This window comes from Hemitrygon akajei, chromosome 9 (genome assembly GCF_048418815.1).
Source record: "Hemitrygon akajei chromosome 9, sHemAka1.3, whole genome shotgun sequence".
In the NCBI taxonomy this organism is placed as follows: Eukaryota; Metazoa; Chordata; class Chondrichthyes; order Myliobatiformes; family Dasyatidae; genus Hemitrygon; species Hemitrygon akajei.
The window spans coordinates 21,041,138-21,066,327 of NC_133132.1; the positions used below are offsets into that span (position 1 = coordinate 21,041,138).

The following is a 25,190-nucleotide window of genomic DNA, read 5'->3' on the forward strand; positions in this document are numbered from 1 at the left end:
CCAGTGAATGGGGGGTCGAGACAGTAATAGTCTTTACCCAGTGAATGGGGAGTCGAGACAGTAATAGTCTTCACCCAGTGAATGGGGAGTCGAGACAGTAATAGTCTTTACCCAGTGAATGGGGAGTCGAGACAGTAATAGTCTTTACCCAGTGAATGGGGAGTCGAGACAGTAATAGTCTTTACCCAGTGAATGGGGAGTCGAGACAGTAATAGTCTTTACCCAGTGAATGGGGAGTCGAGACAGTAATAGTCTTTACCCAGTGAATGGGGAGTCGAGACAGTAATAGTCTTTACCCAGTGAATGGGGAGTCGAGACAGTAATAGTCTTTACCCAGTGAATGGGGAATTGAGACAGTAATAGTCTTCACCCAGTGTAGGGGGACTCCAGACATCTATACTCTTCACCCAGTGTAGGGGGGTCCAAACAGTAATGGTATCATTTCAGAAACGCTTGGACTGGTACACGGGGGGCTCTGCTGGAAGGGATTTTGACCGCGCACAAATAACCGGAAATTGCGGAGTGGATTTGAGCCGAGGAGCCTGTCTGTGTGCTCCATCTCTCTCAGGCTCCGTTTGTATTTGCATCTGTCCTCTGGTCTCTCCAGCTGGCCCAGTCCCACATATTACAATTGCGTTCACGGGGCAGTCCGGGCGTTGGTAGTTCCCTCCCTCCCGAAGGCGGAGCCCGGTCTGGGGAATCAATCCACAGTGACAGGCTGTTCCCTCTGAACTGGCTAACTTACTCGATCTTTGGACTCGGAGTTATCGGTCAGGAATCGCTCGCTCTGTGGTCGTCCTTCGTCCGGTTTCATCCCGTCCTGCGCCATGGGTCTGGAGCTTTACCTCGACCTGCTGTCCCAGCCCTGCCGCGCGGTCTACATCTTCGCCAAGAAGAACAACATCGCCTTTGACTTCAAGTTCGTCAGTCTAAGGGCAGGTAGAGTTCGCGACCAACTGTCCAGCCCCTCCATATTCCCTCCGATAACCCACCCCGTCACCCCCTCCGACGTCCCACCCCGTCACCCCCAACCCAATCCATCAACCCCGACGTCCCACTCCGTCAACTGCTCTCAACAGCCCACTTTGTTAACCCCTCGTCTCCTCTCCACACCATCTTCAGCCCCACCATCTCTCCAGCACCACTTGACTGCTCCATTGCCCACTGACTTTTCTCCACTTACCTGCCCACAACCCCTCCCATCAGCCTATTCCCCTTTCCACCCCAACTCCTCCACTTCTCTCTCCCCCGTTTTCTTCCAGAGGCTATTTCCAGTAGATACCATGACATGATTGATTTAACCCACTCTGACACTTTCTTCCTCCGCTTTGCCCAGGCACTTCTCTGTCCCCCTACCCCCTACCAACCTCATTGTCCACTCCAGTCTCTGCCCACTCTCTTCATCTGTCTAGTCCCCGGGCCACCACCTTCTCCCAGTCCTTGCATGAGATTTCAGGCTGGGCAGGATCAGATACTCTGCACTGTGTTCCCCGTGTTCCCTCTCCGCAGGGCAGCAGTTCAGCGAGGAGTTTGGCAAAGTGAACTTGCTCCAACGGGTACCTGCTCTGAAAGATGGTGACTTCACCCTGGCTGAGAGGTGAGGGCACCCTTTCAGTCCAAATACTGAAGCACAGTCAGTGCAGATATCAGAGAGAAGGTTCTCCTTCTGGGGATTTATTCCCCAGCTCCTGGGAAAAGATTACTGCACAATGTCCACTTCAGGAAGAAAGGAAAATGGTTGGCAGAGTCAGTGTGAGAACAGGGTTAGTGTAAACGAGTGTGTAATGGTTGGTGCAGAGTCGGTGTGAGAACAGGGTTAGTGTAAACGAGTGTACAATGGTTGGTGCAGAGTCGATGTGAGAACAGGGTTAGTGTAAACGAGTGTACAATGGTTGGCAGAGTCAGTGTGAGAACAGGGTTAGTGTAAACGAGTGTGTAATGGTTGGTGCAGAGTCGGTGTGAAACCAGGGTTAGTGTAAACGAGTGGAACAGTTATTACCCCTCAACCATCAGGTTCTTAAACTGAAGGGGATAACTTAATTCAACTTCATTTGCCCCATTACCGAATTCTTCCCACAACCTATGGACCCACTTTAAAGGACTTTCATCGCATGTTATCAGTAGTTACTGCTTATTTGGTTATTTATTATTTCTTCTTTCTTTTTGTATCCTTTTGCACAGTTTGTGTCTATTGCAAATTGGTTGGTGCAGTCTTTCATTGATTCTATTATAGTTTTTGGATTTATTGAGAATTGCCTGCAAAAATGAATTTAACGGTTGTGTATGGTGATGTGTCTGAAATTTGATAATAAGTTTACCATGAACCTTTGAACTTCGAACCCGAGCAGAGACTAAATTTTACTTAAAACAACACAAAAGATGGCTGGTGAGAAAATTTTTCCAATCGCTCAAGTCAGAGGTCGTGGGAGATTTGTCCAGAGGGGATCAGAGGAAGAACATTTTCACCCAGGGGACTGAGCAAAGGCTCTCTGAGCATTTAAGACAAATCAGGAGGGACAACCAAGGGAAGCTCGTCCAGTCACGGGGAGAACATGCAAACTCCACACAGACAGTACCCAAGAGCAGTGGAGCTGTACAAGATCTGTCACTGCCTGCACGTTTCCCTGGGGTCTGGAACTAATGTCACTGTCTGTGTCTCCCCCGGGGTCTGGAACTAATGTCACTGTCTGTGTCTCCCCCTGGGGTCTGAATCTAGTGTCACTGTCTGTGTCTCCCCCGGGGGTCTGGATCTACTGTCACTGTCTGTGTCTCCCCCGGGGGTCTGGATCTAGTGTCACTGTCTGTGTCTCTCCCTGGGGTCTGGATCTAGTGTCACTGTCTGTGTCTCCCCCGGGGGTCTGGATCTAGTGTCACTGTCTGTGTCTCCCCCGGGGTCTGGAACTAATGTCACTGTCTGTGTCTCTCCCGGGGGTCTGGATCTACTGTCACTGTCTGTGTCTCCCCCGGGGGTCTGGATCTAGTGTCACTGTCTGTGTCTCCCCCGGGGGTCTGGATCTATTGTCACTGTCTGTGTCTCCCCCGGGGTCTGGAACTAATGTCACTGTCTGTGTCTCTCCCGGGGGTCTGGATCTACCGTCACTGTCTGTGTCTCCCCCGGGGGTCTGGAACTAATGTCACTGTCTGTGTCTCCCCCGGGGGTCTGGATCTAGTGTCACTGTCTGTGTCTCTCCCTAGGGTCTGGATCTAGTGTCATTGTCTGTGTCTCCCCCAGGGGTCTGGATCTAGTGTCACTGTCTGTGTCTCTCCCTAGGGTCTGGATCTAGTGTCAGTGTCTGTGTCTCCCCCGGGGGTCTGAATCTAGTGTCACTGTCTGTGTCTCTCCCTAGGGTCTGGATCTAGTGTCATTGTCTGTGTCTCCCCCGGGGGTCTGGATCTAGTGTCACTGTCTGTGTCTCCCCCGGGGGTCTGGATCTAATGTCACTCTATGTGTCTCCCCCTGGGGGTCTGGATCTAGTGTCACTGTCTGTGTCTCCCCCGGGGGTCTGGAACTAATGTCATTGTCTGTGTCTCTCCCTAGGGTCTGGATCTAGTGTCAGTGTCTGTGTCTCTCCCTAGGGTCTGGATCTAGTGTCACTGTCTGTGTCTCCCCCGGGGGTCTGGAACTAATGTCATTGTCTGTGTCTCCCCCGGGGGTCTGGATCTCGTATCACTGTCTGTGTCTCCCCCGGGGTCTGGAACTAATGTCACTGTCTGTGTCTCCCCCGGGGGTCTGGATCTACTGTCACTGTCTGTGTCTCCCCCGGGGGTCTGGAACTAAAGCCACTGTCTGTGTCTCCCTGGGGTCTGGAACTAATGTCACTGTCTGTGTCTCTCCCTGGGGTCTGGATCTAGTGTCACTGTCTGTGTCTCCCCCGGGGTCTGGAACTAATGTCACTGTCTGTGTCTCTCCCTGGGGTCTGAATCTAGTGTCAGTGTCTGTGACTCCCCCTGGGGTCTGAATCTAGTGTCACTGTCTGTGTCTCCCCCGGGGACTGGATCTAGTGTCACTGTCTGTGTCTCCCTCTGGGTCTGGATCTAGTGTCACTGTCTGTGACTCCCCCTGGGGTCTGAATCTAGTGTCACTGTCTGTGTCTCCCCCTGGGGTCTGGATCTAGTGTCACTGTCTGTGTCTCACCCTGGGGTCTGAATCTAGTGTCAGTGTTTGTGTCTCCCCCTGGGGTCTGAATCTAGTGTCAGTGTCTGTGTCTCCCCCTGGGGTCTGGATCTAGTGTCACTCTCTGTGTCTCCCCCTGGAGTCTGGATCTAGTGTCACTGTCTGTGTCTCCCCCTGGGGTCTGGATCTAGTGTCACTGTTTGTGTCTCCCCCTGGGGTCTGGATCTAGTGTCACTGTCTGTGTCTCCCCCGGGGGTCTGGAACTAATGTCATTGTCTGTGTCTCCCCCGGGGGTCTGGATCTAGTGTCACTGTCTGTGTCTCCCCTTGGGGTCTGGATCTAGTGTCACTCTCTGTGTCTCCCCCTGGAGTCTGGATCTAGTGTCACTGTCTGTGTCTCCCCCTGGGGTCTGGATCTAGTGTCACTGTTTGTGTCTCCCCCTGGGGTCTGGATCTAGTGTCACTGTCTGTGTCTCCCCCGGGGGTCTGGAACTAATGTCATTGTCTGTGTCTCCCCCGGGGGTCTGGATCTAGTGTCACTGTCTGTGTCTCCCCTTGGGGTCTGGATCTAATGTCACTGTCTGTGACTCCCCCTGGGGTCTGGATCTAGTGTCATTGTCTGTGTCTCCCGCGGGGGTCTGGATCTCGTATCACTGTCTGTGTCTCCCCCGGGGGTCTGGATCTACTGTCACTGTCTGTGTCTCCCCCGGGGGTCTGGAACTAATGTCATTGTCTGTGTCTCCCCCGGGGGTCTGGATCTCGTATCACTGTCTGTGTCTCCCCCGGGGTCTGGAACTAATGTCACTGTCTGTGTCTCCCCCTGGGGTCTGGATCTACTGTCACTGTCTGTGTCTCCCCCGGGGGTCTGGAACTAATGTCACTGTCTGTGTCTCCCCCGGGGTCTGGAACTAATGTCATTGTCTGTGTCTCCCCCGGGGGTCTGGATCTAGTGTCACTGTCTGTGTCTCCCCCGGGGGTCTGGAACTAATGTCACTGTCTGTGTCTCCCCCTGGGGTCTGGATCTAGTGTCACTGTCTGTGTCTCCCCCGGGGGTCTGGAACTAATGTCACTGTCTGTGTCTCCCCCTGGGGTCTGAATCTAGTGTCACTGTCTGTCTTTCCCTGGGGTCTGGAACTAATGTCACTGTCTGTGTCTCCCCCGGGGGTCTGGAACTAGTGTCACTGTCTGTGTCTTTCCCCGGGGGTCTGGATCTATTGTCACTGTCTGTGTCTCCCCCGGGGTCTGGAACTAATGTCACTGTCTGTGTCTCTCCCGGGGGTCTGGATCTACCGTCACTGTCTGTGTCTCCCCCGGGGGTCTGGAACTAATGTCACTGTCTGTGTCTCCCCCGGGGGTCTGGATCTAGTGTCACTGTCTGTGTCTCTCCCTAGGGTCTGGATCTAGTGTCATTGTCTGTGTCTCCCCCAGGGGTCTGGATCTAGTGTCACTGTCTGTGTCTCTCCCTAGGGTCTGGATCTAGTGTCAGTGTCTGTGTCTCCCCCGGGGGTCTGAATCTAGTGTCACTGTCTGTGTCTCTCCCTAGGGTCTGGATCTAGTGTCATTGTCTGTGTCTCCCCCGGGGGTCTGGATCTAGTGTCACTGTCTGTGTCTCCCCCGGGGGTCTGGATCTAATGTCACTCTATGTGTCTCCCCCTGGGGGTCTGGATCTAGTGTCACTGTCTGTGTCTCCCCCGGGGGTCTGGAACTAATGTCATTGTCTGTGTCTCTCCCTAGGGTCTGGATCTAGTGTCAGTGTCTGTGTCTCTCCCTAGGGTCTGGATCTAGTGTCACTGTCTGTGTCTCCCCCGGGGGTCTGGAACTAATGTCATTGTCTGTGTCTCCCCCGGGGGTCTGGATCTCGTATCACTGTCTGTGTCTCCCCCGGGGTCTGGAACTAATGTCACTGTCTGTGTCTCCCCCGGGGGTCTGGATCTACTGTCACTGTCTGTGTCTCCCCCGGGGGTCTGGAACTAATGCCACTGTCTGTGTCTCCCTGGGGTCTGGAACTAATGTCACTGTCTGTGTCTCTCCCTGGGGTCTGGATCTAGTGTCACTGTCTGTGTCTCCCCCGGGGTCTGGAACTAATGTCACTGTCTGTGTCTCTCCCTGGGGTCTGAATCTAGTGTCAGTGTCTGTGACTCCCCCTGGGGTCTGAATCTAGTGTCACTGTCTGTGTCTCCCCCGGGGACTGGATCTAGTGTCACTGTCTGTGTCTCCCTCTGGGTCTGGATCTAGTGTCACTGTCTGTGACTCCCCCTGGGGTCTGAATCTAGTGTCACTGTCTGTGTCTCCCCCTGGGGTCTGGATCTAGTGTCACTGTCTGTGTCTCACCCTGGGGTCTGAATCTAGTGTCAGTGTTTGTGTCTCCCCCTGGGTCTGAATCTAGTGTCAGTGTTTGTGTCTCCCCCTGGGGTCTGAATCTAGTGTCAGTGTCTGTGTCTCCCCCTGGGGTCTGGATCTAGTGTCACTCTCTGTGTCTCCCCCTGGAGTCTGGATCTAGTGTCACTGTCTGTGTCTCCCCCTGGGGTCTGGATCTAGTGTCACTGTTTGTGTCTCCCCCTGGGGTCTGGATCTAGTGTCACTGTCTGTGTCTCCCCCGGGGGTCTGGAACTAATGTCATTGTCTGTGTCTCCCCCGGGGGTCTGGATCTAGTGTCACTGTCTGTGTCTCCCCTTGGGGTCTGGATCTAGTGTCACTGTCTGTGTCTCCCCCTGGGGTCTGGATCTAGTGTCACTGTTTGTGTCTCCCCCTGGGGTCTGGATCTAGTGTCACTGTCTGTGTCTCCCCCGGGGGTCTGGAACTAATGTCATTGTCTGTGTCTCCCCCGGGGGTCTGGATCTAGTGTCACTGTCTGTGTCTCCCCTTGGGGTCTGGATCTAATGTCACTGTCTGTGACTCCCCCTGGGGTCTGGATCTAGTGTCATTGTCTGTGTCTCCCCCGGGGGTCTGGATCTCGTATCACTGTCTGTGTCTCCCCCGGGGGTCTGGATCTACTGTCACTGTCTGTGTCTCCCCCGGGGGTCTGGAACTAATGTCATTGTCTGTGTCTCCCCCGGGGGTCTGGATCTCGTATCACTGTCTGTGTCTCCCCCGGGGTCTGGAACTAATGTCACTGTCTGTGTCTCCCCCTGGGGTCTGGATCTACTGTCACTGTCTGTGTCTCCCCCGGGGGTCTGGAACTAATGTCCCTGTCTGTGTCTCCCCCGGGGTCTGGAACTAATGTCATTGTCTGTGTCTCCCCCGGGGGTCTGGATCTAGTGTCACTGTCTGTGTCTCCCCCGGGGGTCTGGAACTAATGTCACTGTCTGTGTCTCCCCCTGGGGTCTGGATCTAGTGTCACTGTCTGTGTCTCCCCCGGGGGTCTGGAACTAATGTCACTGTCTGTGTCTCCCCCTGGGGTCTGAATCTAGTGTCACTGTCTGTCTTTCCCTGGGGTCTGGAACTAATGTCACTGTCTGTGTCTCCCCCGGGGGTCTGGAACTAGTGTCACTGTCTGTGTCTTTCCCCGGGGTCTGGATCTAGTGTCAGTGTTTGTGTCTCCTTTGGGTCTGGATCTAGTGTCACTGTCTGTGTCTCTCCCTGGGGTCTGGATCTAGTGTCAGTGTTTGTGTCTCCCTCTGGGTCTGGATCTAGTGTCACTGTCTGTGTCTCCCCCGGGGGTCTGGATCTAGTGTCAGTGTTTGTGTCTCTTCCCCGGGGTCTGGATCTAGTGTCAGTGTCTGTGTCTCCCCCTGGGGTCTGGATCTAGTGTCAGTGTTTGTGTCTTTCCCTGGGGTCTGGAACTAATGTCACTGTCTGTGTCTCCCCCTGGGGTCTGGATCTAGTGTCAGTGTTTGTGTCTCCCTCTGGGTCTGGATCTAGTGTCACTGTTTGTATCTCACCCGGGGTCTGGATCTAGTGTCACTGTCTGTGTCTCTCCCTGGGGTCTGAATCTAGTGTCAGTGTTTGTGTCTCTCCCTGGGGTCTGAATCTAGTGTCAGTGTTTGTGTCTCTCCCCCGGGGTCTGGATCTAGTGTCACTGTCTGTGTCTCCCCCTGGGGTCTGGATCTAGTGTCACTGTCTGTGTCTCTCCCTGGGGTCTGAATCTAGTGTCAGTGTTTGTGTCTCTCCCCCGGGGTCTGAATCTAGTGTCATTGTCTGTGTCTCCCCCTGGGGTCTGAATCTAGTGTCAGTGTCTGTGTCTCTCCCTGGGGTCTGGATCTAGTGTCACTGTCTGTGTCTCTCCCTGGGGTCTGAATCTAGTGTCAGTGTTTGTGTGTCTCTCTGGGGTCTGAATCTAGTGTCAGTGTCTGTGTCTCCCCCTGGGGTCTGAATCTAGTGTCAGTGTTTGTGTCTCTCCCTGGGGTCTGGATCTAGTGTCACTGTCTGTGTCTCTCCCTGGGGTCTGGATCTAGTGTCACTGTCTGTGTCTCCCCCTGGGTCTGGATCTATTGTCACTGTCTGTGTCTCTCCCTGGGGTCTGAATCTAGTGTCAGTGTCTGTGTCTCTCCCTGGGGTCTGAATCTAGTATCACTCTCTGTGTCTCCCCCGGGGGTCTGGAACTAATGTCACTGTCTGTGTCTCCCCCTGGAGTCTGGATCTAGTGTCACTGTCTGTGTCTCTCCCTGGGGTCTGGATCTAGTGTCAGTGTTTGTGTCTCCCCCTGGGGTCTGAATCTAGTGTCAGTGTTTGTGTCTCCCCCTGGGTCTGGATCTAGTGTCAGTGTTTGTGTCTCTCCCTGGGGTCTGGATCTAGTGTCAGTGTCTGTGTCTCCCCCTGGGTCTGGATCTAGTGTCAGTGTTTGTGTCTCCCCCTGGGGTCTGAATCTAGTGTCAGTGTTTGTGTCTCTCCCTGGGGTCTGGATCTATTGTCACTGTCTGTGTCTCCCCCGGGGGTCTGGAACTAATGTCACTGTCTGTGTCTCTCCCTGAGGTCTGGATCTAGTGTCAGTGTTTGTGTCTCCCCCTGGGGTCTGGATCTAGTGTCACTGTCTGTGTCTCCCCCAGGGGTCTGAATCTAGTGTCAGTGTCTGTGTCTCCCTCTGGGTCTGGATCTAGTGTCACTGTCTGTGTCTCCCCCAGGGGTCTGAATCTAGTGTCAGTGTCTGTGTCTCCCTCTGGGTCTGGATCTAGTGTCACTGTCTGTGTCTCCCCCGGGGTCTGGATCTAGTGTCACTGTCTGTGTCTTTCCCTGGGGTCTGGAACTAATGTCACTGTCTGTGACTCCCCCTGGGGTCTGAATCTAGTGTCACTGTCTGTGTCTCCCCCGGGGTCTGGAACTAATGTCACTGTCTGTGTCTCCCCCGGGGTCTGGAACTAATGTCATTGTCTGTGTCTCCCCCGGGGGTCTGGATCTAGTGTCACTGTCTGTGTCTCCCCCGGGGGTCTGGAACTAATGTCACTGTCTGTGTCTCCCCCTGGGGTCTGAATCTAGTGTCACTGTCTGTCTTTCCCTGGGGTCTGGAACTAATGTCACTGTCTGTGTCTCCCCCGGGGGTCTGGATCTAGTGTCACTGTCTGTGTCTCCCCCGGGGGTCTGAATCTAGTGTCACTGTCTGTCTTTCCCTGGGGTCTGGAACTAATGTCACTGTCTGTGTCTCCCCCGGGGGTCTGGAACTAATGTCACTGTCTGTGTCTCCCCCTGGGGTCTGAATCTAGTGTCACTGTCTGTCTTTCCCTGGGGTCTGGAACTAATGTCACTGTCTGTGTCTCCCCCGGGGTCTGGAACTAATGTCACTGTCTGTGTCTCCCCCGGGGGTCTGGAAATAATGTCACTGTCTGTGTCTCTCCCGGGGGTCTGGAACTAATGTCACTGTCTGTCTTTCCCTGGTGTCTGGAACTAATGTCACTGTCTGTGTCTTTCCCTGGGGTCTGGATCTAGTGTCAGTGTTTGTGTCTCCCTCTGGGTCTGGATCTAGTGTCACTGTCTGTGTCTTTCCCCGGGGTCTGGATCTAGTGTCAGTGTTTGTGTCTCCCTCTGGGTCTGGATCTAGTGTCACTGTCTGTGTCTTTCCCCGGGGTCTGGATCTAGTGTCAGTGTTTGTGTCTCCCTCTGGGTCTGGATCTAGTGTCACTGTCTGTGTCTCTCCCTGGGGTCTGGATCTAGTGTCAGTGTTTGTGTCTCCCTCTGGGTCTGGATCTAGTGTCACTGTCTGTGTCTCCCCCGGGGGTCTGGATCTAGTGTCACTGTCTGTGTCTCTCCCTGGGGTCTGGATCTAGTGTCAGTGTTTGTGTCTCCTCCTGGGTCTGAATCTAGTGTCAGTGTTTGTGTCTCTCCCTGGGGTCTGAATCTAGTGTCAGTGTCTGTGTCTCTTCCCCGGGGTCTGGATCTAGTGTCAGTGTCTGTGTCTCCCCCTGGGGTCTGGATCTAGTGTCAGTGTTTGTGTCTTTCCCTGGGGTCTGGAACTAATGTCACTGTCTGTGTCTCCCCCGGGGGTCTGGATCTAGTGTCAGTGTCTGTGTCTTTCCCTGGGGTCTGGATCTAGTGTCAGTGTTTGTGTCTCCCTCTGGGTCTGGATCTAGTGTCACTGTTTGTATCTCACCTGGGGTCTGGATCTAGTGTCACTGTCTGTGTCTCTCCCTGGGGTCTGAATCTAGTGTCAGTGTTTGTGTCTCTCCCCCGGGGTCTGGATCTAGTGTCAGTGTCTGTGTCTTTCCCTGGGGTCTGGATCTAGTGTCAGTGTTTGTGTCTCCCTCTGGGTCTGGATCTAGTGTCCCTGTTTGTATCTCACCCGGGGTCTGGATCTAGTGTCACTGTCTGTGTCTCTCCCTGGGGTCTGAATCTAGTGTCAGTGTTTGTGTCTCTCCCCCGGGGTCTGGATCTAATGTCACTGTCTGTGTCTCTCCCTGGGGTCTGAATCTAGTGTCAGTGTCTGTGTCTCTCCCTGGGGTCTGGATCTAGTGTCACTGTCTGTGTCTCTCCCTGGGGTCTGAATCTAGTGTGTGTTTGTGTCTCTCCCTGGGGTCTGAATCTAGTGTCAGTGTCTGTGTCTCCCCCTGGGGTCTGAATCTAGTGTCAGTGTTTGTGTCTCTCCCTGGGGTCTGGATCTAGTGTCACTGTCTGTGTCTCTCCCTGGGGTCTGGATCTAGTGTCACTGTCTGTGTCTCCCCCTGGGTCTGGATCTATTGTCACTGTCTGTGTCTCTCCCTGGGGTCTGAATCTAGTGTCAGTGTCTGTGTCTCTCCCTGGGGTCTGAATCTAGTATCACTCTCTGTGTCTCCCCCGGGGGTCTGGAACTAATGTCATTGTCTGTGTCTCCCCCTGGAGTCTGGATCTAGTGTCACTGTCTGTGTCTCTCCCTGGGGTCTGGATCTATTGTCACTGTCTGTGTCTCCCCCGGGGGTCTGGAACTAATGTCACTGTCTGTGTCTCTCCCTGGGGTCTGGATCTAGTGTCAGTGTTTGTGTCTCCCCCTGGGGTCTGGATCTAGTGTCACTGTCTGTGTCTCCCCCAGGGGTCTGAATCTAGTGTCAGTGTCTGTGTCTCCCTCTGGGTCTGGATCTAGTGTCACTGTCTGTGTCTCCCCCTGGGGTCTGGATCTAGTGTCACTGTCTGTGTCTTTCCCTGGGGTCTGAATCTAGTGTCAGTGTCTGTGTCTCCCCCTGGGGTCTGAATCTAGTGTCAGTGTTTGTGTCTCCCCCTGGGGTCTGGATCTAGTGTCAGTGTTTGTGTCTCTCCCTGGGGTCTGGATCTAGTGTCACTGTCTGTGTCTCTCCCTGGGGTCTGGATCTAGCTGGATAGTGATGCCAATCTGAGTTACAATGGAGAGGGGCAGCCCCCACCTGCATTGGGCAAGATCGGGTTGTTGCTGGATGTTCTGGAAGAGGGTGGTTGATGTTGGCTGGAAGCTAACCTGATAAGAGAGTGATGCTCCCTATCTCCCCCCTCCCTCCCTCCCTCCCTACCAGTGTGGCCATCCTGAAGTACCTGGCTGGTAAATACCGGACCCCCAACCACTGGTACCCCTCCGATCTGCAGCTGAGAGCCCATGTGGACGAGTACCTGGCCTGGCAGCACACGGCCATTAGGTTCCAAGGATCGAGGCTCTTTATGTTCAAGGTAAACTTGATGGTTCCTTCCAATTCACACTCCTCCAACCAGTCCCACTCTCCAACTCCCCTCCAAACACTCTCCCCTCCCCTCCAACCACCCTGCTCTACCCACCAACTCCACCCTCCATACCCACACCCCATCACCTCCAACTCCCCCCTCCCCACCAACCCCCCCACCCCGCCCCCCCGGCTCTAACCCTTCCCTGCCCTGGCACACTGCCTCAGTTTGCAGATATCGCTGAAACTTTGCTCGGTTGTCAGTTAACTGCAGGGATCGTGCTTCAACAACAGAGTCTGTGGCTTCACTCTGAAGCTATTGATCCTCCACGTGAACAAACTGTGGTTTTCACGAGGATTTGCTCATCTGGTGCTCGCTCAACCAGCCAGAGTCCAATGGCCCCGGGATCACTCACCGAATACCCCAAGCTTCCACATTTCTGCAGGTTTTCACACACATTCTCCCTTCACGGTGGCCCGAGGGTAGAGCCATGGGAAAGGGGCTGATGTGAGGGGGTGTGGGGGGAGGGGCAGTGGGGAGGATGTGGTTCTGACATAAGGGGGTGATTAGATAGGAGCATTTGGAGGAGGGGCGTAGGAGAGAGGGTGATTGGAGAGGGGCTGTGGGGGAGGGGTGATTAGAGAGGGGAGGAAGATCAGAGAGGGGGTTTGGGAGCGGGGAGGTGGTGATTGGAGGGGCTGTGGCAGAAGGGGAGGGGTGATTGGAGAGGGGCTGTGGGAGAGGGGAGGGGTGATCGGAGAGGGGCTGTGGGAGTGGGGAGGGGGTGATTGGATAGGGGCTGGGTAGGGGGTTAAGGTGATTGGAGAGGGGCTGTGGTGGTGAGGAGGGGTGATTGGGGAGGGGCTGTGGGGGAGGGGAGGAGGTGATCGGAGAGAGCCTGTGGAGGGGGTTGTGATTGGAGAGGGGCTGGGGAGGGGTTTAGGGTGATTGGAGAGGGGCTGTGGGAGTGGGGAGGGGGTGATCAGAGAGGGGCTGGGTAGGGGGTTAAGGTGATTGGAGAGGGGCTGGGTAGGGGGTTAAGGTGATTGGAGAGGGGCTGTGGTGGTGAGGAGGGGTGATTGGTGAGGGGCTGTGGGGGAGGGGAGGAGGTGATCGGAGAGAGCCTGTGGAGGGGGTTAAGGTGATTGGAGAGGGGCTGGGGAGGGGTTTAGGGTGATTGGAGAGGGGCTGTGGGAGTGGGGAGGGGGTGATCGGAGAGGGGCTGTGGGAGTGGGGAGGGGGTGATCAGAGAGGGCCTGGGGAGGGGTTTAAGGGGATTGGAGAGGGCCTGGGGAGGGGGTTAAGGTGATTGGAGAGGGCCTGGGGAGTGGTTTAAGGTGATTGGAGAGGGCCTGGGGAGGGGGTTAAGGGGATGAGGTGATTTGGGAGGGGTGTGGGGAATTGGGGAGGGCCCAATGTGGGACAGCAGTACAATTGTACGTTCCTGCACTGCTCTGCGTGTCACAGGGACAACAGTCCCCGGGCCAGTGTTGGAGCAAATGGCAGCGCTGCGAACAGCCAGAGCTCAGTCTGAGTCCAGCGGGGTGTTGGTGGAGGAGGAACCCTGCTCAGAGATGTTCGGGAAGGGGTGGAATCAAGGTCAGGGTTCTGGCTGGGTGTTTTGGTGACACGATCTGAGAGACAGGGAGAGGAGATCAGAGTCCGAGGCCGAGTGATACAGTTGGGGATATTGGAAGAGAATGGGGAGATGGGGTGGGGTTGGAGCCCAGCTCGGGTGGCATACAGTTCGAAAGGTCGGGGAGTGTGAGGTTTCTTGGGGTCCATTGCACTCACCTCGGAGGTGCCACACTCGACTTTTGCCTGCTTGGGGAGTTTGATCACATGTATTTCAGAACAGTGCCTACATTAAGAGTGATCAGAATCAGAATCAGGTTTATTATCACCGGCAGAGAAAAAATAATAAACAATTAAATCAATTACGTATATTGAGTAGATTTTAAAAAATGTGCAAAACCAGAAATATTGTATAATAAAAAAGTGAGGTCCAAAGCTTCAAAGTCCATTTGGGAATCGGATGGCAGAGGGGAAGAAGCTGTTCCTGAATCGCTGAGTGTGTGCCTTCAGGCTTCTGTATCTCCTACCTGATACAGGGTATAACCTGCACTGCCAGATCATTTCCTCTGCATAACTTGAATAGCCCCAAAACTCTCCCCCATTGCCCTGGACTCCCAGATCTATGTGCCCATGTCAGGAATTCCCTCTCTCCCCTCCCCACCTCCCACTGCCCCCCAGCCAAACCTGCCAACCTGACTTCCTGCTTGAGCAGAGCTGGGCTCCAGGCCCATTCAACTGTCCACACGGACGGTGCCAGTGGAACAGCCTCCGACCGCCCTCACCCTGGTGCGTGGCATCATTGCCCCTCCTCATACTGCCACTAGTTCTCAATGACATCCCCCTCCGTTGCCGAGCTCAGGGGAGGGGCTCTGACTGAGATTTATTCCGTTACAATGCGCTGCAGAGTGGCACTGGAACGGGGCCATCTCAGTTCACCCGACAGCGCTCACACACAGAGCACTGACCCCCCACCCCCATGGCGAGTGGCTGCTCCTGCTAACACAACACCATCATCATAGTGTCATACTGCAAGCAAACAGGCCACTCAGCCCAACTCACCCGTGCTAGTCCCAAACACAGCTGTATTTGATCATTGGCCAAATACCGACAAATGGGACTACACAGCAGCGTACCGGTTAGAGTATCCTTACCACCAAGTCAGCAACCCCAGTCCAATTCCCCCACTGTCAGTACGTTCTCCCCGAGACCGAGACCTCCAGTTTCTCTACAGCTCAGTCAGGTGACTGGTCACATGGATGTAATTCGGTAGCATGGGCTTGTTGGGACGAACTCGACATCACACGTCACCCTGATGTACGGTAAAATGTGTTCCCTACGTCACACGTCACCCTGATGTACGGTAAAATGTGTACACTACATCACTCGTCACCCTGATGTACGGTAAAATGTGTTCCCTACGTCACACGTCACCCTGATGTACGGTAAAATGTGTACACTACATCACTCGTCACCCTGATGTACGGTAAAATGTGTTCCCTATGTCACACGTCACCCTGATGTACGGTAAAATGTGTACACTACATCACTCGTCACCCTGATGTACGGTAAAATGTGTACCCTACATCACTCGTCACCCTCATGTACGGTAAAATGTGTTCCCTACATCACACGTCACCCTGATGTACGGTAAAATGTGTACACTACATCACACGTCACCCTGATGTACGGTAAAATGTGTACACTACATCACTCGTCACCCTGATGTACGGTAAAATGTGTTCCCTACGTCACACGTCACCCTGATGTACGGTAAAATGTGTACACTACATCACTCGTCACCCTGATGTACGGTAAAATGTGTTCCCTACGTCACACGTCACCCTGATGTACGGTAAAATGTGTACACTACATCACTCGTCACCCTGATGTACGGTAAAATGTGTACCCTACATCACTCGTCACCCTGATGTACGGTAAAATGTGTTCCCTACGTCACACGTCACCCTGATGTACGGTAAAATGTGTTCCCTACGTCACACGTCACCCTGATGTACGGTAAAATGTGTACCCTACATCACTCGTCACCCTGATGTACGGTAAAATGTGTTCCCTACATCACACGTCACCCTGATGTACGGTAAAATGTGTACACTACATCACTCGTCACCCTGATGTACGGTAAAATGTGTTCCCTAAGTCACACGTCACCCTGATGTACGGTAAAATGTGTACCCTACATCACTCGTCACCCTGATGTACGGTAAAATGTGTACCTTACACCACTCGTCACCCTGATGTACGGTAAAATGTGTACCCTACATCACTCGTCACCCTGATGTACGGTAAAATGTGTACCTTACACCACTCGTCACCCTGATGTACGGTAAAATGTGTACCCTACATCACTCGTCACCCTGATGTACGGTAAAATGTGTACCCTACATCACACGTCACCCTGATGTACGGTAAAATGTGTACACTACGTCACATGTCACCCTGATGTACGGTAAAATGTGTACCTTACCTCACACGTCACCCTGATGTACGGTAAATTGTGTACACTACATCACACGTCACCCTGATGTACGGTAAAATGTGTACCTTACCTCACACGTCACCCTGATGTACGGTAAAATGTGTACACTACATCACACGTCACCCTGATGTACGGTAAAATGTGTTCCCTACGTCACACATCACCCTGATGTACGGTAAAATGTGTACACTACGTCACACGTCACTCTGATGTACGGTAAAATGTGTACCCTACATCACACGTCACCCTGATGTACGGTAAAATGTGTACCCTACATCACTCGTCACACGCTGTACGGTAAAATGTGTACCCTACATCACTCGTCACATGCTGTACGGTAAAATGTGTACCCTACATCACTCGTCACCCTGATGTACGGTAAAATGTGTACCCTACATCACTCGTCACACGCTGTACGGTAAAATGTGTACCTTACATCACTCGTCACACGCTGTACGGTAAAATGTGTTCCCTACATCACTCGTCACACGCTGTACAGTAAAATGTGTTCCCTACATCACATAGCATCTGCTGCAGCCCACAGCGCAAACCATTTGCCTACATTACATCAGGAGCAGTGACAGTGGGGGTTCTAAAACCTTCCCAGTCGGCAGTGCCAGTGGGGCCCAAACCTTCCCCAGTGGGTGGTGGCAGTGAGGCCTTAAACCTTTCACAGGGCCAGTGGGGTCCTAAACCTTTCCCAGTGGACAGTGGCAGAGGGCCCCCTAAGCAATTCTCAGTGAGCAGTGGCAGCTCTTCAGGATGCTGAGCACGAGGAGCCGGCCAGCAACATTCCTCTGGCATCCATGTTGGAAGTTCCTGGCTTACAGACACTGTCCATCATTGAGCTGGTAGTTTGCTGTTAGTTTTTTTCTTGATGCTCACCTCCCGGGGTGAGATGGTAGCTGTGGGAGGGGATCCATTCTCTCTGGTCCCTGGAATACGTTCCCAGGGATTACAGTGGGAATCCAGGAATTGGATCCCCTCCATCTGTCCGTTTCAGTGCGGGCCAGTTTATAGTCTTTTCAGCTAATGAGTAGAGGGGACTGGAGGAATGGTCTCCCACTGGACAGATGTTAGACACTAGACACTAGAAACTAGACACTAGAATACTACAGCACATTACAGGTCCTTTGCTCCTCGATGTTGTGCCGACCCATATGTTCCACAGGGAGGCAGGAACACTCCAGGAATGTGTGTGCTGAGAGGGACATCCGTTTGCAGGAAGTAACAGAAAGGGAACTCTGCTCCACAAGACATGGGAGCAACATTAGGCCCTTCTGCCCATTGCGTCTGCTCTGTAATTCCAACATGGCTGATGTATTCCTCCCTCTCAATCCCATTCTCCCACTATCCCCCTTTGGCCTTTAACAGCCTTATCAATCAGAAACCTATCAAACTGCTTTAAATATCTCAATGACTTGGCCTCAACAGCCACCTGTGGCAATGAATTCCACAGATTCACCAGCCTCTGCCATCTCTGTTCTAAAGGAATGTCCTTTTATCGGAGGCTGTGCCCTCCCACTACTGGACACATCCTTTCTATGGCCACTGCATCTCGGCCCGTCGATATTGAATAGGATGACTGACCTCTGCACTGTTTGCCTCAGCGTCTGCTCCCTCTGCTGACGGGCCAGCCAATTCCGAAGGAGCAGCTGGATGAGGCGGTGGAGGACCTGCAGAGTTCAATTCAGCTGCTGGAAGACAAGTTCCTCCAGGACAGGCCCTTCATCGTAGGGCAGGAAGTGTCCCTGGCCGACCTCTTCGCAATCGTGGAGCTGATGCAGGTGAGGTGGAAGGACCGGTTACCACCGAGGCCTAGAGCCTCCGGACACCCTCCTCTGTGGCCTCGGCGGTCCTCGAGGGTCCTGGGCTGAAGGCCTGGTGTCCTCACTCCTCAGCCTGGGTGCTCAAATCGTGATGAAGCATTCATCCCACCCACTGTTCTCTGCTCCACGATCAGAGATTCTCAGTCCCTCCACTTCTGACGCTCGGTCCCGGGGGAATACTCCCATTCCAGCCTCCCAGACACACCACACTTCCATCCAATCCCAGCCATGGACTGCTCTGCCTCTCCCTCCTCTCTCCTCTCTCAGATTTGGCATCAAGTCTTGTAGCTCCAGATGTTGTACAGATTCCCATCTGTGTAACTCCACACAGTCACTACAGTATCTACCTGCCTCTGCCTGTCCCTCGCTTACCTCTCTCCTTCTCTCTTCCTCTTTCTCACTTCCTTTTTCACTCATTCTCTCCTCCCTCTCTCTCTGTTTCCCTCACTCCCATTTTTTCCACTTTCTCACATTCATTCCCCACACTTGTGGTTTAACTCTCTCATTGTCCCCTCCCTCTCTCACCCTCTGCCCCTCCTGCCCTCTTTTACCTCCTTCCCCTTCTCTCTTGCCCTCTGCCCCACCTGCCCTCTTTTACCCCCTTCCTCCTCTCTCACCCTCTGCCCCTCTCTCTATTCTCAGACTCTCATGTTCTGGTCAGTCTCAGCTCCCTCCATTTTACTCTCTGCTTTGACTAATCACTACCTCAGCCCCTTCACACACCGTGGACTGCTCCCTCGAGTCTCACTGTCGTGGACAGCTCCCTCGAGTCTCACTGCCGTGGACAGCTCCCTCGAGTCTCACTGTCGTGGACTGCTCCCTCGAGTCTCACGGCCGTGGACAGCTCCCTCGAGTCTCACGGCCGTGGACAGCTCCCTCGAGTCTCACTGCCGTGGACACCTCCCTCGAGTCTCACGGCCGTGGACAGCTCCCTCGAGTCTCACTGCCGTGGACAGCTCCCTCGAGTCTCACTGCCGTGGACAGCTCCCTCGAGTCTCACTGCCGTGGACAGCTCCCTCGAGTCTCACTGTCGTGGACAGCTCCCTCGAGTCTCACTGCCGTGGACAGCTCCCTCGAGTCTCACTGCCGTGGACACCTCCCTCGAGTCTCACTGTCGTGGACAGCTCCCTCGAGTCTCACTGTCGTGGACAGCTCCCTCGATTCTCACTGTCGTGGACAGCTCCCTCGATTCTCACTGTCGTGGACAGCTCCCTCGAGTCTCACTGTCGTGGACAGCTCCCTCGAGTCTCACTGCCGTGGACAGCTCCCTCGAGTCTCACGGCCGTGGACAGCTCCCTCGAGTCTCACTGTCGTGGACAGCTCCCTCGAGTCTCACTGCCGTGGACAGCTCCCTCGAGTCTCACGGCCGTGGACAGCTCCCTCGAGTCTCACTGCCGTGGACAGCTCCCTCGAGTCTCACGGCCGTGGACAGCTCCCTCGAGTCTCACTGCCGTGGACTGCTCCCTCGAGTCTCACGGCCGTGGACACCTCCCTCGAGTCTCACTGTCGTGGACAGCTCCCTCGAGTCTCACTGTCGTGGACAGCTCCCTCGATTCTCACTGTCGTGGACAGCTCCCTCGATTCTCACTGTCGTGGACAGCTCCCTCGAGTCTCACTGCCGTGGACAGCTCCCTCGAGTCTCACTGCCGTGGACAGCTCCCTCGAGTCTCACGGCCGTGGACAGCTCCCTCGAGTCTCACTGTCGTGGACAGCTCCCTCGAGTCTCACTGCCGTGGACAGCTCCCTCGAGTCTCACGGCCGTGGACAGCTCCCTCGAGTCTCACTGCCGTGGACAGCTCCCTCGAGTCTCACTGTCGTGGACAGCTCCCTCGAGTCTCACTGTCGTGGACAGCTCCCTCGAGTCTCACTGCCGTGGACAGCTCCCTCGAGTCTCACGGCCGTGGACAGCTCCCTCGAGTCTCACTGCCGTGGACAGCTCCCTCGAGTCTCACTGCCGTGGACAGCTCCCTCGAGTCTCACTGTCGTGGACAGCTCCCTCGAGTCTCACGGCCGTGGACAGCTCCCTCGAGTCTCACTGCCGTGGACTGCTCCCTCGAGTCTCACTGTCGTGGACAGCTCCCTCGAGTCTCACTGTCGTGGACAGCTCCCTCGACTCTCACTGTCGTGGACAGCTCCCTCGAGTCTCACGGCCGTGGACACCTCCCTCGAGTCTCACTGTCGTGGACAGCTCCCTCGAGTCTCACTGCCGTGGACAGCTGCCTCGAGTCTCACTGTCGTGGACACCTCCCTCGAGTCTCACTGTCGTGGACAGCTCCCTCGAGTCTCACTGTCGTGGACACCTCCCTCGAGTCTCACTGTCGTGGACAGCTCCCTCGAGTCTCACTGTCGTGGACAGCTCCCTCGAGTCTCACGGCCGTGGACTGCTCCCTCGAGTCTCACTGTCGTGGACAGCTCCCTCGAGTCTCACTGTCGTGGACAGCTCCCTCGAGTCTCACTGCCGTGGACAGCTCCCTCGACTCTCACTGCCGTGGACAGCTCCCTCGAGTCTCACTGTCGTGGACAGCTCCCTCGAGTCTCACGGCCGTGGACTGCTCCCTCGAGTCTCACTGTCGTGGACAGCTCCCTCGAGTCTCACGGCCGTGGACACCTCCCTCGAGTCTCACTGTCGTGGACAGCTCCCTCGAGTCTCACGGCCGTGGACAGCTCCCTCGAGTCTCACTGTCGTGGACAGCTCCCTCGAGTCTCACTGCCGTGGACAGCTCCCTCGAGTCTCACTGCCGTGGACAGCTCCCTCGACTCTCACTGTCGTGGACAGCTCCCTCGAGTCTCACTGTCGTGGACAGCTCCCTCGAGTCTCACGGCCGTGGACAGCTCCCTCGAGTCTCACTGTCGTGGACAGCTCCCTCGATTCTCACTGCCGTGGACAGCTCCCTCGAGTCTCACTGCCGTGGACAGCTCCCTCGAGTCTCACTGTCGTGGACAGCTCCCTCGAGTCTCACTACCGTGGACAGCTCCCTCGAGTCTCACGGCCGTGGACACCTCCCTCGAGTCTCACGGCCGTGGACACCTCCCTCGAGTCTCACTGTCGTGGACACCTCCCTCGAGTCTCACGGCCGTGGACAGCTCCCTCGAGTCTCACTGTCGTGGACAGCTCCCTCGAGTCTCACGGCCGTGGACAGCTCCCTCGACTCTCACTGTCGTGGACACCTCCCTCGAGTCTCACGGCCGTGGACAGCTCCCTCGAGTCTCACTGTCGTGGACAGCTCCCTCGAGTCTCACGGCCGTGGACTGCTCCCTCGAGTCTCACTGTCGTGGACACCTCCCTCGAGTCTCACTGTCGTGGACAGCTCCCTCGACTCTCACTGTCGTGGACAGCTCCCTCGAGTCTCACTGTCGTGGACTGCTCCCTCGAGTCTCACTGTCGTGGACAGCTCCCTCGAGTCTCACTGCCGTGGACTGCTCCCTCGAGTCTCACTGCCGTGGACACCTCCCTCGAGTCTCACGGCCGTGGACAGCTCCCTCGAGTCTCACTGCCGTGGACACCTCCCTCGAGTCTCACTGTCGTGGACTGCTCCCTCGAGTCTCACGGCCGTGGACAGCTCCCTCGAGTCTCACGGCCGTGGACAGCTCCCTCGAGTCTCACTGTCGTGGACACCTCCCTCGAGTCTCACTGCCGTGGACAGCTCCCTGGAGTCTCACGGCCGTGGACAGCTCCCTCGAGTCTCACGGCCGTGGACAGCTCCCTCGAGTCTCACTGTCGTGGACAGCTCCCTCGAGTCTCACTGTCGTGGACAGCTCCCTCGAGTCTCACTGTCGTGGACAGCTCCCTCGAGTCTCACTGTCGTGGACTGCTCCCTCGAGTCTCACGGCCGTGGACAGCTCCCTCGAGTCTCACGGCCGTGGACTGCTCCCTCGAGTCTCACGGCCGTGGACAGCTCCCTCGAGTCTCACTGTCGTGGACAGCTCCCTCGAGTCTCACTGTCGTGGACAGCTCCCTCGAGTCTCACTGTCGTGGACTGCTCCCTCGAGTCTCACGGCCGTGGACAGCTCCCTCGAGTCTCACGGCCGTGGACAGCTCCCTCGAGTCTCACTGTCGTGGACAGCTCCCTCGACTCTCACTGCCGTGGACAGCTCCCTCGAGTCTCACTGTCGTGGACAGCTCCCTCGAGTCTCACGGCCGTGGACAGCTCCCTCGAGTCTCACGGCCGTGGACAGCTCCCTCGAGTCTCACTGCCGTGGACTGCTCCCTCGAGTCTCACGGCCGTGGACAGCTCCCTCGAGTCTCACTGCCGTGGACAGCTCCCTCGAGTCTCACGGCCGTGGACTGCTCCCTCGAGTCTCACGGCCGTGGACTGCTCCCTCGAGTCTCACTGTCGTGGACAGCTCCCTCGAGTCTCACTGTCGTGGACAGCTCCCTCGAGTCTCACGGCCGTGGACTGCTCCCTCGACTCTCACTGTCGTGGACAGCTCCCTCGAGTCTCACTGTCGTGGACAGCTCCCTCGAGTCTCACTGTCGTGGACTGCTCCCTCGAGTCTCACTGCCGTCGACTGCTCCCTCGAGTCTCACTGCCGTGGACAGCTCCCTCGAGTCTCACTGCCGTGGACAGCTCCCTCGAGTCTCACTGTCGTGGACTGCTCCCTCGAGTCTCACTGCCGTGGACAGCTCCCTCGAGTCTCACTGCCGTGGACAGCTCCCTCGAGTCTCACGGCCGTGGACAGCTCCCTCGAGTCTCACGGCCGTGGACTGCTCCCTCGAGTCTCACGGCCGTGGACAGCTCCCTCGAGTCTCACTGCCGTGGACAGCTCCCTCGAGTCTCACGGCCGTGGACAGCTCCCTCGAGTCTCACTGTCGTGGACAGCTCCCTCGAGTCTCACGGCCGTGGACAGCTCCCTCGAGTCTCACGGCCGTGGACAGCTCCCTCGACTCTTACTGTCGTGGACAGCTCCCTCGACTCTCACTGCCGTGGACAGCTCCCTCGAGTCTCACTGCCGTGGACTGCTCCCTCGAGTCTCACTGTAGCTTTCCCATCGTTCCTTCATCTTGCTGTGCTGCTGTCTGATGATTCTCACTTATCGTCTTTCCTTTCCTGCAGCCCGTGAGTGTTGGGTTTGACCCATTTGCTGATCGGCCCAAGCTAGCTGCCTGGCGGGATCGAGTCAAGGCAGCCCTGGGTAAGGAGTTGTTTGATGAGGCCCATGAGCAGCTTATGAAGAGTGTAGAAGCTCCAAGTACTTTGGACCTCCAGTCTCCTGCAGTGCAACGTCTAGCAAAAAACCTGAAGAAACGATACAAGTGATGGAGCCAAGCATCTGCTCTCTCCAAATATTTCCTCCAATGAAATAAAGAGCTGAAAAGAGAGAATTTTGCTTCCTGTGTCTCAGTGAAATGGGAACGGCAATAGCAATGTATCATGGAGAGCTTGTTTCTGTTCATACAGGTCAAATCAGTATAACAGCGCATTGAGGTAGAACAATGGGGCACAGTGACCGAATGCAGACTAACGTGTAGCTGAACACAGAACATTACAGCACAGTACAGTCCCTTCAGCTCACAATCCATCTGACTCTTCCCAACATTCTTCTACCCTCCTTTGTAAGAGTTTCTTAAATGCCCCTAACGTATCTGCCCCTATCACCACCCCGCACACCCACCACTCTCTGTGTAGAAAGCCTAACTCTGATCCTGTCCCCCCAGAACTTCCTGCAATTCCCTCACTCCCTCATGTTAGCCATTTTGGCCCTGGAAAAATGTCTCTGGCTATCCACTCAATTCCTGCATCTTATCATCTTGCTCACCCGTATCAAGTCGCCTCTCATCTACCTTTGCTCCCAAAAGAAAAGTCCTGACATTTCCGGAGAACGTGCAGTGCAGGTGAACAGTAAGGTGCAAGGTGATAGCGAGGTTGATTGTGAGTCAACAGGAGACCATCTAGCAGCTAACAGTCCTTAGGCAGCAGGACAGAAGTGTCCTTATCCCTGGTGGTAGTGCTTTCAGATTCCTGGACCTTCTGCCTGATGGAAGAGAGCAGATCCAGGTTGGATGTGGTCTTTGATTAACTGGGGGGTCTGGATGTTGTCTTGACTCCTCATCCACAGTAGGTGACAACTCTCGTAGCTGCAATTCACCCTAACAGCTCAAACACACAGCAGGTGCTGGAAATCTGAGACACAATGAGTAACTCGGAAATACTCAGCAGGTCGGGCAGCATCTGTGCAGAGGGAAGCGGTTAATGTTTCAGATCTGGGGCCCTTCATTAAAAGTGAGAAAGGAAAAGAAAAATGAGCTTTGAGTCATAGGGTAGCTGGGGAAGGGTTGGCTTGTGCAAAGGGAATGAGGGTGAGGCCAGATGAATTGATGACAGTTTGAAGCAAGTATTGATCCTTTGTGTGAGATAAGTTATGGTGCGGAGGCTCCGATGGGGACATACTCATGACAGAAGGCTGAACAATGACATTAGTATCTTGCTCAGCCCAAAACATCGACTGTGCTTCTCCCTATAGATGCTGCCTGGCCTGCTGAATATTGAAAGGTGTGGACAGAGTGGGTGTAGGAAAGATATTTCCTACTGTGAAGGAGTCTAGCTCTAGTGGGCACAGCCTCAGAACAGAAGGATGTTCTATAAAACAATGGAGATGAGGAATTTCTTCAACAAGAGGGTGGTGAGACTGTGAAATACATTGCCATAATCAGGTGTCACTGGGTATATTTAACACAGAGGTTATAGTTTGTTGATTAGTAAAGGTATCAAAGGTTACAGGGACAAGACAGTTTTGGGTTTGAGAGGGAAAATAAATCAGCCATGACAGAATGGTACAGAGGTCTCAATGGGTGGAGTGGACTAGTTCTGCTCCAATGTGTAGCCCTCTCACCATGGGCTGATAATGAGTTCGCTATTACTGTGAATACAAACTAACAGCAACATAACTCTGCACTGCATGGGGAATAATGACGAGAAGGCCATTTCCAGTAAATGAACATCTCCAGGGTCGATATGATTCAGGTAACTACAGAAACATAAATATTTGTAATGTTCCTCGAAGGGGAAGTAGGATTTTCACCTGTATAAATACTGACACACCCATGTAAATTTACTGTTCACCAGGAAGCAACAATTTAGCTCACATCACTATAAACTTAGATCAAAAATGTATGAAAAATTTTTTTAAACTCTAACAAACAAAGTAAG

General features: G+C 54.6%; 1 protein-coding gene across 1 annotated transcript; it reads left to right on the forward strand.

Moving 5' to 3' along the window:
• Positions 1 to 605: 605 nt before the first annotated feature.
• Positions 606 to 23,365, forward strand: gstt1a (glutathione S-transferase theta 1a). Its single transcript, XM_073055587.1, has 5 exons — positions 606 to 939; positions 1,510 to 1,597; positions 12,000 to 12,150; positions 17,824 to 18,000; positions 23,097 to 23,365. Exons 1-5 carry the CDS (start codon positions 828 to 830, stop codon positions 23,298 to 23,300), a joined length of 732 nt encoding a protein of 243 aa, XP_072911688.1. The 5' UTR covers positions 606 to 827; the 3' UTR covers positions 23,301 to 23,365.
• Positions 23,366 to 25,190: the final 1,825 nt, after the last annotated feature.

What these genes read in the sequence shown, in the direction of transcription:
- gstt1a (XM_073055587.1), top strand. Translation starts at nt 828, where the DNA reads ATGGGTCTGGAGCTTTACCTCGACCTGCTGTCCCAGCCCTGCCGCGCG. An exon ending in GACTTCACCCTGGCTGAGAG is followed by an intron (nt 1,598 to 11,999) that starts GTGAGGGCACCC and finishes CCTCCCTACCAG; the next exon opens with TGTGGCCATCCTGAAGTACC. An exon ending in CGAGGCTCTTTATGTTCAAG is followed by an intron (nt 12,151 to 17,823) that starts GTAAACTTGATG and finishes TGTTTGCCTCAG; the next exon opens with CGTCTGCTCCCTCTGCTGAC.